Raw genomic sequence first — 14,739 nt, 5'->3', positions numbered from 1 at the left:
AAAACAGTCTTTTTTTCTAGGTGTTTGATGGTGCTGTCATAATCTTGTCCTTGGCACCAATGGTGGCCTCAACAGTGGCTAATGGCCCCAACAGCCCCTGGGATGCTATCAGCCTTATTATCACACTACGAATATGGAGAGTGAAGAGGATCATTGATGGTGAGTGGTGATTCAGTTTGTGACTCCTAGAATTACCTGACAGGCTGGAAAAGCAAACCAAAAAAAAAAGGTGTTAAATACACGAGACGATTGCTTTCCACTGCTTTTCCTTTTGTTCCCCTTCCTCTGACATGTGAGAAGTACCAAAGAGGAGAGAGTTATGGCTCCCATGGAGGAGAGCAGGCTCAATTTCATGGCTGTTTTTTCTGTTCCATTTGAGCCTTTACAATTGATTGGTTTAGTTTTTTGTGAGACACTTTCACATCTCCACACATTTCAAGTAAATACATCTGACCTGACATGCTTCCTGTCTCTCACCATCAGGCACCATTCCTAATTCTATGAAATAATTGCTTCCAGTATGCTTTTCCAGCATTTGCCACTCCATCCGTATGTTTTTGCAGCTATATCTGTCTTGCTCCTTTCTTCCCAATCTGTTTTTGGTGTAACTTTTATGTCAGATTCTGGGAACATTTTGTTGTCATGGTAGTTCTGAGCTGAAGGTGCTCTGTGGCAGGTACTACTGTGCTGCATGGCACAATAACTAGGCTTATACTGGTACTGTTTTGCCCAGACCTCTGTCAGGAAACACCGTGAGAGATAAGAACTCCATAGCAAGTCAAGGCTGTGGAGAGCAGAACCAGTGACTGTGCCTGGAAGCAAGGAGTCAAACTGTTATTTCTCTGTAGGCAGAGTTGAGGAAAGGTCTTAGCCCTGTGGCCAAAGTGTCCAAGAAAAGTTCAGGATCTTGTGGAGATTCACAAAATGTCAAAAATCTCCTTTGTCTGCTGTTGCCATCAAGAACTTATTTCGTACCTCCAAGTCTAGGAATTTAATGCTATGGGCTCTGAGGTTGTTCTTTTCCAAAGGAAGCCATGCTGTTCAGGTTTAAAGGGGAAGGCAGCAGCTCCAAACAGAAAATCCTACCTAGCAATTCAGGAAATCTGCTGTAAATACTAGGCAATGTCTGTATTAGCAAAAAGCTAGGAAGAGAATGCAGGATGCATTTCAGCTCAGCCAGGCAATTGGAAATATGACCAAGCAAGATCTGGACCCTGCTTATGACCTGCATTTCATGTGTTAGAAATCCTTCCTCAGAAGAAATACTTCAATTCACTTGCTGTAAGTGAAAATGGTGATTTTTTAATTTAATTTTATTTTTTTATGAAGGTGTGTAAAGAATTTCCCTCTGATTTAAAAAATGAAAAAAAGAATCACCATTGGGTTAATTTGAAGTGCTTGTGTTTTCCAGCATATGTCCTTCCAGTGAAAGTGGAGATGGAGATGATGATTCAGCAGTATGAGAAAGCAAAGGTTATTCAGGATGAACAGCTGGAAAGACTAACCCAGATCTGCCAAGAACAAGGGGTAAAGTTCAATTGTCTTTATTTACACACAGCTTGTCATAGAAAATCATACAGTGTATGTACTTTGCTATAATTGAAGGTTTGAAAAGTATCATTAGGATTTCTGTTGCAAAGTGACAGATTTCAACATTAAGGAAATACTAGCTGCAACCAAGATGTTTTTATGCATGGTATTTGTCAAATAGCAGTTGCCTCTATCTGCAGCTATGCGTGTGTTCTTAAGGTGAGGAAAACAGATGTGAGGAATAGAAAAGGAGTGCTTCCAGTATTTGATTTATTGAATGAGTGCAGTTTGACATAATATTCAGAGCATGCAAAATTCATTGCCATTATTGGACACTGCAGCCGTATTAAAACCTTATTCCTTGGAAAAGTACATGCATTTGCATGAAAGCTAATGAATCTCCCTGCTTTAAATGCAGGAGGCTGTTTCCTTTAGGTCAGTCTGAGACTCTTGGCAGACTCAAGATGTTGCACCAGAAACTAGAAGCTTCTGGTGCAGCATATATTTTTTTTTTAGACTCTTCTCAAGACCGCAAATATTCAGTGGCTTGGTCTTTTGAGATAAGGGAAGGTGAAACTTAAAATAGACAGATGTGGGGAAAAAAAGTATAAAGCAATCATTGTGACGATAAGCCAGGCATTTTGAATTACAGAGTCTTATTTAAATGAGTTTGTAAGTAACCTGCTTAGGCAAAGTAGAGCATTTAGATGACTATCAAACCACAACAGAATGATCCTCCAACTGACTTAATTCTCATTTCAAATGCAAGGATAACTAGGAGATGTCCAAATAAAGGCTGGAAGTTTCCAGCATCAGTTCCCATTCCCTACTTCTGGATGGTGTTTTTCAAGTACAAAATGAGGGTTAAGTTGGAGTGGGTCAATCAGTCAAAAACGCTGAAGGGCCTGAGTGGACAGGAGGAGAGGCAACTCATCCCAGCTGTGGAACAGGTACCTAATCTGAATCAGGGATTTATGTGCCCATCTCTCTATTAGCAACCTAAAACCCATCGACAGTCCTCTTCATGGCAACTTTGTGCAGTGATATTGGTAGATTCATGCTTCTGTTACGATCATGAAATGAACAAGAAATGGTATATACCCAGTTTTACAGAGGAGAGAATCTCTTTAGACCAAGTGCAGTAGGCAAATCAGCATTTTCTTGAGTCCCACAGCAGTATTTTGTCTGTCAGCCCATTCTATTAGGTTAAAGTTCTTGACAATCATAAATTTGAAAACATTCATTTTTAGGAACGTTATTATGGAGCTAAGTAATACTCCTACTCCCTAAACAGTTTTCGATGTTGTTCTTTCATAGTCTGAGTGAAGGTAGGCTCATTGTACCAAGCAGGGTTTGGGAGCACTTTTGTCACCCTCCATTCTGCATGCCTGACTTGCAGGATGTCTAACCATAGTAGCCCTAACCTGAGTTCTGATGGTTACAGCATAGCTGTATGTCAAGTACAAAGAATTACTGCTTTGGTAGATGAGTAAATCTGTGAAAACAGAGTAGGTTCTCTCCTAGCTTTCAAGTGTCATCGGCTATGGAAAAATATAGACTGTAGAAAAATGACAGCATACTAATCTTTCATGTTTTACTGTCCTGAGCTCCTGCCAAACAAATGTTTCAGCTGTATAATATGAGGTAAATGTACTAATTTGCTGCAGTTAGCAACAGAAGACATTGACACAAGTACTGCATTCTTCGTAAATTAATAGATTCATAATTCAGTCAAGAACAAGTTTGTCAGCGTTATAATATTCACATTGGCATTGTATACGGTATCTGGTGGGGGAAAAAAAGTCTCCTAAGGATATTTGATGTCTAAAATTCTGCCAGGTTTTTGCTTTTTCGTTTGATTACCTGTCCCAGTCTCTTGAAGGATTGCTTGTTCTTGGGATTTGAGTGAGCATGTCTATGTTTTTGCATCCAGGGGTTGCCTACAGCAGTCTGGCTGCTCTTAAATCTGGAGGTCCAGCAGGAAGGGATTCCTGGTTGCCTTGTCTGCAAGGCACCTACTATCTCTATCACAAGCAGATGAGATAGCAGGGAGCTGCCAAGAGCCTGTAGGGGGCTGACCTGGTGCCTTTAACACATGCAGGGCATCTCCCCTCTGAGTATACAGCCTCTCTGAGAAGCCCCATGCCTTTGTGTTTTGAAGCTGGTACTTAACACTTGACAGGCAAATAGCCTTCCTGTCACAGGTGAGGTTTTTAACTTGTGTTTGTGAGCTGTGTTATTTTCCTTATGCTGAGCTGTGTGATTTAAGTCCTTGTTCTGCATGTACACGAAGGGGAGGAATTTAAGTCACAAAAGCAGCCTCCATCTGACATTTCTCTCAATGTAGGTTTGTTGAGTGGATTGTGTCTTGTAATTAACTTAAACATAACTAAATGTACATCTTAACAACATGGTCAATTTAAATTGGCTTGAGTTAGTATGGCTGTTAGGAGTATTTTCCTTGTTCTCTTTCTGCCAACCTGTCTTTTCCTGTTTACTTGCACAAATGCATGTGAGGAAACAGATCTGGAGAGTGATTGGGTTATAATTAATGTAACAGATTTGATTGGTTTTGTAGGAGTTGCATCTAGAGCCTAGTTCATCCCACATTGCAGAATTGGTTCTGTTGATCAAAGGTAGAAAATGAGGAAGGGAAGATGAGTGCATAGGAATGAAAGGAAAGCAAAACCTGTTTACCAGTTTGTACTAGTAGTGGCTTTTGTGTGCGTGTTTGTATTGGCTTTTTGTTGTTGTTGTTTTTAATCTGTCTAGTTTTGTGTGTCGGCTGTATATATTTTTTGGCCAGTGATAGGGTATCACAACTGCTAAGTATTATTCCATTCCTGAGTGACATTGGAGACATATTCTGCAAGCATGAAAACTCCTTCCAGTGCTGATTTTTGGCTAGCCATACGTCTAAAAAACAATGTATTTTATAAATTATAGATGCATGGGCCACAACTTTGGTCTCTGCATAGCCCTGCTGAAACTGTTTCAATAGTTAGCTGTCTTATGTCTTTCTTGGCCAGAGAATAAATCAAAAAGGAGTGGAGCATGAGATGGTTAAGAGAGAAAATACTAAAGGATTTGAAAAACTTTGCCCATCACAGTAACAGGGATTTCTAAAAATGGGTGAGAGATTAGAAAGTCTCACTACAATCACTATCAAACATATAGAAAGAGTATTTTCCTGATGGTTTCATTTTATCAGTTTAATAACTAAGTTTTATCAATTTAAGAAATCAAATTATAAAGGAAATATATATATATATAGTGCATATATATACACACAAAATTTTATTAGCAGTGCAAATTCCAGTTCAAATTTATTTTGAAATCATCTGTAAAGGAACTTCTATTTCTGATGATAAATCTGTTTACCTGATCTTTTCTGTTAAATTTTCATGTCGTTCAGCTGAATACAGTCCAGCCCAGACTATGTACCACAAGAGCTCCTTTTCTGTCAGCTCTTGTAGTACAGGGTTTTTCATCATTCTCAAAACTGTAAGAACTATGGAAGCTGTAATTTCTTTTTTATCTTGGAATATAATTTGTACATCAGCTGCTAGTCTAATGACAGGGCTATTTAGCTGGTAAAATTACCTATTGGAGAAATAACTTATGTTATCTTTTTGCAATAATTCTAATTCATGTCTAACTACCAGTCATTTTCTTGGTAAGTGGAAGGCAGCCAAGGTCATCCCGTGTTTCATTCTGCCCATAAATCATTTGTTTGCAAACATCTCCTGATTTTTATTGTTACCAACAATGACTGAACTAATGGAAGTAAACATTGGATTGCATCCCAATGGCAGATAAGTTTCAGGGCAGGGCATTCTATACAGACAGCTCTCATAGAATGGAACAAAGTTATTAGTCTGCATTAGACACAAATAAGCTTTTGACTAAAATGTTCATTGATTTCTTTGAAATTGTCAGTCATCCTCTGTTGCGAAACCATTAAGGGAAGTTCTATATGACTCACTGCTAAGTCTGTCCCTTTTTGAGTCTTGTGCATGTGTAAAACATCAGATGGGAGGAGTGGAACTTTTTATGCAACCAGCCATATAAAGTGAGTCGTTACATAGAGCTCTAGGTATCTCTGTCATTTTACCTGCTTATAAATAATTACCTAATGTGTTTGTGAAGTGAGGAGGCACACGAGCATGCCCCATAGTTCTTTCTGGTTTGTTTCCTGTCAAAATATTGCTAATCTTGACAACAAGAAGTCAGTTTAAGTTTGCAGTCAATTAGCTTTCTCATCTGGCCTGACAATGTAGTTGCTTATTCTTACATGAAATGATCTTTATTTCCCTTTATCTTGATAGTAAATATATTTTCACGTAAGCCGTGTGCATCACACCTTTATACTGCACATCTCATTCCATATAATTATAAAAGTCTACTCCAGCAGCAGTGTGCATAAAAGACAGATCATTAACACACACACACACATCTATAGTTTTAGCATAGTCTTATTTTGCCTGCTCTGAAGAAATTGTCTTAATTTTCTGCATCCTCCCAAGTCTGGATTTAAGAAATGTAGCCCAGTGCTTGTGAGATCACACCTGGAGTGCTGTCACACTTAGAAGAAAAATACTTGAACACAATGACAGCAGTGATGTTCAGGGCTGAAGCACACAGTGTAGGATAACAAGCTGCAGGAGCTGGGCTCGTTCAGCCTTAGGAAGAGGAGATGGAGCAGGATCTTACTGCTGCCTTTGGCTCCCTCGTGGGTAGTGCAGCCAGGTTCTGCTTATATAAATTTCAAACAGTTAAGCCTTTGTAGGTTGCCTCAAAATACAAAACATAACTTCCTCAGTGCAGCTCTCTCGCCGCTGTGTTCATGCTGCCCAGGTCTACACTTCAGATAGCTGCATCAGCTCCTGCTGCAAATAGAAATTTCATGTGTTTAGCTTTGGCCCAGAATTTTCAGTTAAAAAGATCATTATATTTTACACCCTCTGCTGATTTATTTAACCTTCCCTGGCCTGCGTGGTATGGAGTCAGAGCAATCTCATTAGCTCTTTTACACATTAGAGCTGCCCAAGGTCAGTGTTCAATATAATGTTCAGTAGATACAAGCACCTACCAGGTAATTTGCTCACGCAGTCTTTCATTGAATCATGCCCATAAGGGACACACGCTTCTTTCAGACTTAACCTTTGTTTTGTTGGGTTGCTTTTAGTGGTAAAAACTGCATGCCAGCTTCAGCAGAACTTGGGATAATTTTTAATAGTTGTGAACAATCAGTACTGAAATGATTTCCTGGGTGTGTGCACACCCTTTCATGAGCTAAAAGCTTTTCTGTGTAATTTTTCTTAGATATTTTAACAAACGTCCTTTCACTTTCTTGAATCAATCTGGATAGCAAGTGGTGATTTTCTGAGTGTGCTACCTTGGAGTGAGAGTTTTGGTCTGCATTTGTGAGCAGTGTACTGAATTGGGTTTTGGCACTGTCTTACATTCCGTAATTTGCTAACAGAGTTTTGGTTCTGCATCTCTGTGGAATGTGTGTGTGTGTGTATATATACGTATGTATTTGTATATGTATACAGATATATATATGTATATATGTGTATAGATCACTTGGCAGCAGTAACAAATGTGTAAGTAACAAAAAGAAAATGTGGGAGTGCAACAGGCACTGTTATTACCATTAATAGCCTCTTCTAACAAATAAAAATACATTTACATGCATGATAGTATTTAATTCTGCCTTCTCACTGTTTAAATGGGTACACAGACATCAGGGCAAACGTGAGCCCTGGAAGCTGTCCATCTGAAATACTACAAAAGAGGAAGAGAGAGACCTTGTTAAGCAGCTGAAGCTGTGCAGTTTGGTAGGCAATGCTGGTTCCTGCTGTTATCTGACTGAATAGCTGATGGTTGTTATTTACACGATGGTGAAGTCCAGAGCAGAGTGCTGCTTTACTGTGCCTGTGGATTTAATCCTCGTGTCTGTGCTTACCAATCTCCTGTGGATGAGGGAAGCACTGTGTTAGCCGAGGTACCCATCCTGGGTTTCAGCTTCTGGAACATAACATCATGAGCAGGTGCATCCTCTGCTGCTGGAGCCACAGGCATGTATTTCTGTTCTTTAAACATAAGATGGCAGCAAAGCCCCTTCTGTTGATGCTACCAGAGTGTCTGTTCACCTGGAGAGCAGTGATCATTTTCCCTGTGGATTCCACTTCATTTTCCCTACAAATACTAAATAAAGAATTGCTTGTACAAAGTGGAATTGCCTAGTGGGGCCATCACAGGCAATGCTTACCAAGTGCTGCTTGGTCGGTATGCCAGGCTGAGTGGTTCATAGCTTGTTGGCAAAGCCCAAGTAAAAATGTCCAGATTTATGAGGAAGAGTCTGCAAGGGTGTCTTTCTCCCTTTGAAGGTGAAATACGAAGTATTTATCGTTTCTATTTCTTTCTAGGACTCAGGAACAGAACCTGGGAAAGTATTCCCCACTTACTACTTTCTAGCTGATAGATAAAGACAGAAACCACAGATGGAAGCTGCTGCAGAGATTTCCTTGCAGGGACTGAGGAGCAGAAAAGCATTTTTACATTTGTTGATGCTACCTGACTGCTACTGCCAGTTGACCTTTGATTAAGAGCGGTGAGCATTGCACACTGTCTGCATCTGCCAGACCTCTTTCCGCTGATTTAAGGAGAGAAAGATCTGCTTTTTTTGTTTGATCTCTGCAGCAGGTGGTTTGAATGTGATCCAGAGAGCTTAAACTGCCCTTCTGCTCTCTGGATTTGAGTCTCTCACTGGGCCTTCTCATTCCTGTCAGCTCCTTTCTTTATGCTTTGGAAAGCAGATAGTTTCCAGATACGGCAATTTGAATTCCTTTTTCTTTTTCCTCCTTTCTTTTTAAAGTCTGAGAAAGCTTTGTCATGTTTCCCCTTAAGCTGCCTGCCCAGGTTAGAGGAGCTGCTGGTGCTCTGCAGTGTGCCTGGAATGCATACTCTGTCTCATGTGGACAGCAGTCAAGCAAACCAGGTCTGCTGACAGTCCCAAAATCTGATGGCACGGCAGACTCGAATCAGCATCTGAGAAGCAAGAGCCAGGCCCAGATTCATTTAGCCTACATGCTGTTACACACTGGTTTTCAAGCATGGAGGTGCTAGTTCCATCTCTGTTGTAAACACAAAGTGACAGGTGCAGTGTGGCTTGCTGGAGCAAGCATCACACTCTGGCTTCTCAGGCCTTGAACAAAGGGAGACCAGCACTGCTATACTTTAAATGCCTTAACCTATTACTTACCTCATTTGCTTCCCCCTTTCAGATCCTCTGTAATTATGCACGACTTGGTACTGCCATATTACTGATCTTAAAAAGAGTTTGAAAAGGAAAAATCTGTTGTAATGTGGCTGTGCTGGATAAGGGGAGGGATGGTGAGATTCTGTGGTGCTTATATAAAAGTTTGAATTGTCTCTGCACTTTAGAAAAATGATTTTCCTTCTTGCATTATGGAAGACTTATCAAACTGTACCAGGTAACTTTTGTCATCTTAATTGTATCTGCTTTTTGGACAAATCCTATCCTGACTGCAGAATGTCAGTAAGTGCTATAGCTCCTAAACTTGAGTGAACAGAAAAGTGGCAACGTGCCCCGGGGTTTTCTTCCTGCTGTGGAGTACAGAAGACTTCAGGTTGGAAGGAGACTGCAGTGTCCCCTTGCCTAAAGTTAGTGTGGGAGAATAATTCACCCTGTCATAGTCTAGCAGATTAGAGATGTTTGTCAGGTATGTAAATACCTAAATGCTTACAAAGGATGCTCTTCTGTGAAGATTTCTTTCAGTTTGACAGTTACATCTGTAAGAAATTGTCCAAAAGCATATCTCCAGGAGGAAGACATGTACAAAATAGAGGACCACATGACTTGGTGATTATTTTTTAGATGATGTGACAATAATCCAACTCACCTGAGCTGCAGGATAGCATCAGTAACATGGACTCAAATGCTAGCATAGTCACGTTGTGTTTGCTGTTAGCAGTCTGTAGTAGTTGAGTGGTAAACTGAATAATAGGTACCAAACTGTAAAATATGGACTTGTAGCCACATTCATATGACATCAGTACCTGCTGTTGTTTTTTCTTCTAGTTTGAGATCAGGCAGCTGAGGGCCCACCTTGCTCAGCAAGATTTGGACCTGGCTGCAGAGAGAGAGGCTGCGCTGCAGGTCCCACACGTACTGAACAAGCAGAGCAGCAACAGGTACAAGGTGGTTGCCACTGAAGACTCAGATGATGAAGCCACTGAGACCATCACTGAGTTGCAGTCTCCACGAGGTGAGTGCTGCCTGTGTGCTGCTATCCACGGCACTATTGTTCCCTTTCATGGAGTGACTGAACCTACTACTTTCCCTCTGCTAGTGAATTTATTCATTTCCCTGGAGACTGCATTTTCCCATTTTTGCAAAGAAGCTGTATCTGCTCCAAAGTGGCAGAAGCTGTTGCATTTTTGAGCAGATTCTTACTAGAGCCAATGAAACAACTCTGGATGAAAATGACAGCAATATACCTTCCCAATGTCCTCATGATTGTATCCCTCAAACACTAAAGCAGCAGCAGCAGCCAAATCAGAATAGGCAAAGCAGTAATCACTCAGAGTTAAAAGTAGGGAAATTGAGAAGAACTGGAAAACAATTTCAGACTTTGGTTGCTTGCAATTCTGTGGTTTAGGGAGGACTTAGGGCTGTTCTAAATTGATGTCATGTCTCTCAGTTTTTACTTTGTCTGCTCAGAAGCCTGATGCATAAGTCAGCTACTGGTGTTCATAGTGTTGTCTTTTCTCATACTGGTTTTAAAAGTATCATGTTACATGTATTAGGCCAGATTACCCTTGCCTGTAAGTCTATTGACAGGACAGATTGCCTACATTAGGAGTTAATTTGGGTGATTTTTTTATCTTTTTTTTTGGCCATCATCACGAAGAGTCTGGTGTCTGCTGGGAGATACTCAAGTTCTTGTGTTCAATAAATGTTTAAATGTACTAAGAGATGTGGTTTAGTGGGGAAATGGTAGTGGAAGTTGGACTGGATGATCTTGGGGGTCTTTTCCAACGTTGGTGATTCTATGATTCTAAGTGTTGTGATATGGATTAGAAATATAAGTGGATAACTGCAGATGTGCAAATCCATAGAAACCTGCGTGTTGTATTTTATTCTGTGTTCTCTGTAATATTTTATGAATTAATGGAAACAAGACAATCTCTCTTCTACTAGTTCCAGCCATCCTGCTGGCTGCACCACATCTCCGTTTGCCTTCCAGGTGGTGTGGCTGCCCACTCACCAGCAGTGAAGCTTGCCTTGGTTGGAGGCTTATGCTCTCACTAAGTGGTTTAAAACGAAGTGGTTAAAAATGCTGGACAGCTCAGCTGTGTTTAGGCTGGTGCAAGGAAAGGAACATTTGCACACTGTAGGCAGCTCCTGTGCCTGTGCTGAGGAGCAGTCCTGTGGGTTGTCTTTTAGGTGAGATGTGTGGTTCACGGGAATACTAACACTTATATTTACCTACACCCTTTTTTTATTATCCCTGAAGTGCTAGACCAGAAGGCTTTATTGGACAGGATGTAGCTGCTTTATCCATGTTTCCCAATGCTCATGGTGGGGGGAGAGAATGTGCCATGATCTCACTGGTGGTTAATGTAATATTTCATGTAGTAATTTTTTATCATAATGATACCCATTGGACATCCCAATTTTCTTGTTTCAGTAGATGAGCAGTGCGTGGATATGCCTGAATTAGAGGTTTAGTTGGTACCTTTATTTGGTCAACTCCTCAGAATTTAAGGCATAGAAATATTTTAATCAAAAGCCATAGGAGAAAAAGCTTACCAGATTCTTTGAAACTATCTTTTTTTTCATTCTCTACACAGTAATGAAAGTTGCTTCTGTTTTGTCCTCTGTAGTAATGTCTGAGCACTAACCACAATTCAGCCATTAATTATTCCTGATTTGAAATTGTATTTAAAAGCAGGCAGTTGAGCAGACTGTCCCCTAAAATGCATTTCCCCCTTTTTGTAGGATTTCAGAGATTTCCCCAGTGGATATATTATAATTTATGCATGCGTTCCTTGAGGGTTACATTTGGAATTGGAGATTGTTGTGCACAATTAGAAGGAGACTTGCTGAAATTACAGTGCTATGGAGATTTATCTGATTTTTTTTTTTCTGTCCAAAGTATTTGTTCCAGATTAACACAAGTACTCATGGTTAGTTTCTCACTGTAAAATGCTGGCTACACGTGCATCAAAGTAGACACATAATCCTGGTTTCTATATTGTTAGGTTACATGATTCATTAGAGCAAGTCATGCTTTTCACTGGGAAAAAAAATGCATCCAGCAAATAAGAAAGCATGCACTACTTCACACATCAGGTAAGGTGCAGTTATCTTGCGTTTAAACATTCGTACTGAGAATGTAGAATTAATTTTTGGTTCCCAGAAGTCAACCAAAAACACAAGGAAATATTTTTTGTGCATCACACTATACATTATATACAAAGCTTTTGCAGATGAATTCTTATGAGCTAAGTTTAACAAGCTAAGTTTAGGTGACTCCACGTCTTACAATTAAAAAGAAAGAATGTCCTATGGCCTTATTGCAAGGGACAGCCACCTGTGATAGTCTGCCATTATGGTGGAGTACTGACAAGGGGGACCAAGATCAAACTCCCAGCAATAATATTCAGTGCTTTAATCCATAATCCTCGGAACAGTCAACTGAGGCAGAGGATTTTGCATGTAGTTGTCTGCATTATTTTGCAGAGAAAAGAAATAATCATGTAGCACATCCATTATCACAAGGCTTTGAATGCTATTGTAGCAATGCTGACTTAGAAATTGCTTCTGTGTAAGTTACAGGACTTCTAAACCTTATTTAACAGCTTGATAAGGCAGTTACCCCAGAAAAGAAAGTCATTCCGTGAGCCAGCCCTGCCTGGTTCTTTTACCTCCTCACCTCAATTGGGTCTTTGCTCTCCAGTAACATGCTGGCTGTTGTAGCAGTAGCTTTCTCTGGTACCACTTTTTGGCATCCTATAAGTATTTACAACCATGGCTGTTTTCACCAACACACACATTGGATAACCTGGATGTGATACACCACATAGAGGAAGAGCATGTCTTCAGCTCAAGAGTCCATTTGCACAGCATGGAATGGGTATGTGGATGATGTAGGATCTCCTATGTTCAGGGCTTTCCCACCACTTCTACCTGGAGCTGTAAGCCACCAGTGTTTTCACCCCTACTTATTAGGTCAAGGGTTATGTATTGCAAGTTACCCTCTCTTATCAGACCACAGCAGGAATTCCACTTTAACATCCACTTTAACTGTGTTTTTTTTTTCCCTTCTTTAATACTCCGGAGTGACTACTGCAGTTAATCATTCTGTGGGCCACATGGCATTTGTGAGCTTTGAGAAACATCTGCAATTGCCTATTGCAGTGACTAGTTTGAAGAGAAGTAAGGGACCAGTTTGCTAATACTGCTAAAAGAAAAGCTGCAATTCAAAGTCAGAATTCAGCTGTCAGGCAAAACAGGCTCAGGAGAGGCTCTTCCTTTCTGCTCTGGCAGAACACGACCCTTACATACAACACCTGAGGGTAGGGTATGGCATAGAATGTATATGTTTGTGCCAAACTTAACTTTGTCAGCCTTCAAAAAAAATTGCCATCTTTGGAAGAGCTCTGGATTCTGCCAAACCAGCAAGCTTTAGTTGGCTGGAGAACATACTGCATGCAAAAATGGGATATTCCATCTCAAGCTAATCTTATTTCCCCCGTCTACACTGAACAATGGAAACATTCAGTGCAGAATACTTCATCATGGAGGGGTTAGGGAATAAGAAAGCATTCAGTCTTTTTATTCATTTCCATACCTGGGAGTTTTATGGCATAGTGCATAAGTTAAAGCTCCTTGGGGACAGCTGTAGCTTGTACTCTGGTATTTACCCTGGATTTCGTGCAACAATTTACTACAGCATTCAGGTAAGTCAAGTAACCCAGCATCATGTGGTACACACAACACCTCTGGGAATTTGAGCAGAGGCACGCAGTGTGGCCAGCACCAGGAGCTTACTGCGTGTGCTGTTCTGTAGCTTCCCACACATATCCTTGCCCAAGAGGGGAGTGGATTGGCAATGCTGAGCTCTGCTCTCTGTGACAGCAACAGGACCCAAGGAAATGGCATGGAGCTGTGTCAGGGGAGAGCCAGGTGGGGGTTAGTGGAGGTGGCCATGGCCAGCACTCTCAGGTTTTGGATTTGGGGTGGTCCTTTATGGAGCCTGGGTTAGACTCGATCCCTTCCAACTCGGGTTATCCTGTGATTCTGGCCAAATGGTCAGCAGGCGCTGAAAGTGTCCCATAACTCCCTAACTGATACTCTGTGCCTGTTCTTGATGTATTGCATCTTCAGACACTGAAGAAGAATCCTAAGACAGTAGGAATAACTCTGGAAAAAGCATGGATATATGCTAATTACGACTTAATTTGGCTAAGAGGCAGGAAATGTTTCAACTTTATTTTCTTTGAATGGAGGTTTTATTTGTCCAGCCAACAAACTGGACTCCAGAGTAGCCAGACATGAAGGCTGACACACAGGTATCAGCATGCAGATCAAAGGCTGTCATTGTCACTGCCAGAGAAAGTGATGCCCTCGAGAGAAGGGAGGACTCTGGAAGCCACAAGCCCGGGGCATCACTGTGACATTTGCTGCCCTGTAAGCATCTTATTTGGCTTCCCTGCCTCAGTTTCTATAGCGTGACTTGAATGATGATGGTACTCACAGACTTCAAAATAGCACTGTGGGGTTTGTAAAGAGCTGGGGATGAACACTGTTGCATGTGGGTACTACATGTGCCTCCTATTTTATTATGTTGGCTCACGATGTTGGAGAGAGATGTTGGTGATATGGCAGTAGAGGTTGAACATTCCTGCCAATGCTCCATTACATTTGGTATAGCTGGGAATTTGCTCTGTCAAATGGCATTATTGTGCTCTTTGTAGCTGTTGTAGTTTCTGTGGAAACAAATTGGAGGCATTACTTTTGGAGCACCCGATGTATCCTATCTGCTCATCTCTAAATGCTGAAGGAGGTTTTTTCTCTTCTTGAATTCCTGCAGCGTACAGCATGGAACCAGTTATGGTCAGAATAAAATCCAACATTTTCTGCTCCTGCACAAATCATTTTTACTGTTCAGT

The 14,739-nt window shown here is 40.9% G+C and overlaps 1 protein-coding gene across 4 annotated transcripts in view; it reads left to right on the top strand.

The window, feature by feature from the left end:
- The window catches only part of TMEM266 (transmembrane protein 266), a 77,934-nt gene that overhangs the window by 54,041 nt on the left and 9,154 nt on the right, over positions 1-14,739 (top strand). For all 4 annotated transcript variants that reach the window (XM_085233958.1, XM_085233960.1, XM_085233959.1 and 1 more), the window contains exons 8-10: positions 21-159; positions 1,412-1,527; positions 9,641-9,827. In XM_085233958.1, coding sequence (XP_085090084.1) covers positions 21-159; positions 1,412-1,527; positions 9,641-9,827 — 442 coding nt within the window. The remainder of the gene's footprint in view (positions 1-20; positions 160-1,411; positions 1,528-9,640; positions 9,828-14,739) is intronic.

The sequence above is a fragment of the Meleagris gallopavo genome, chromosome 12 (genome assembly GCF_905368555.1).
Source record: "Meleagris gallopavo chromosome 12, MGAL_WU_HG_1.1, whole genome shotgun sequence".
NCBI classification, from domain to species: Eukaryota; Metazoa; Chordata; class Aves; order Galliformes; family Phasianidae; genus Meleagris; species Meleagris gallopavo.
This window is presented reverse-complemented; position numbering and strand designations above follow the sequence as displayed.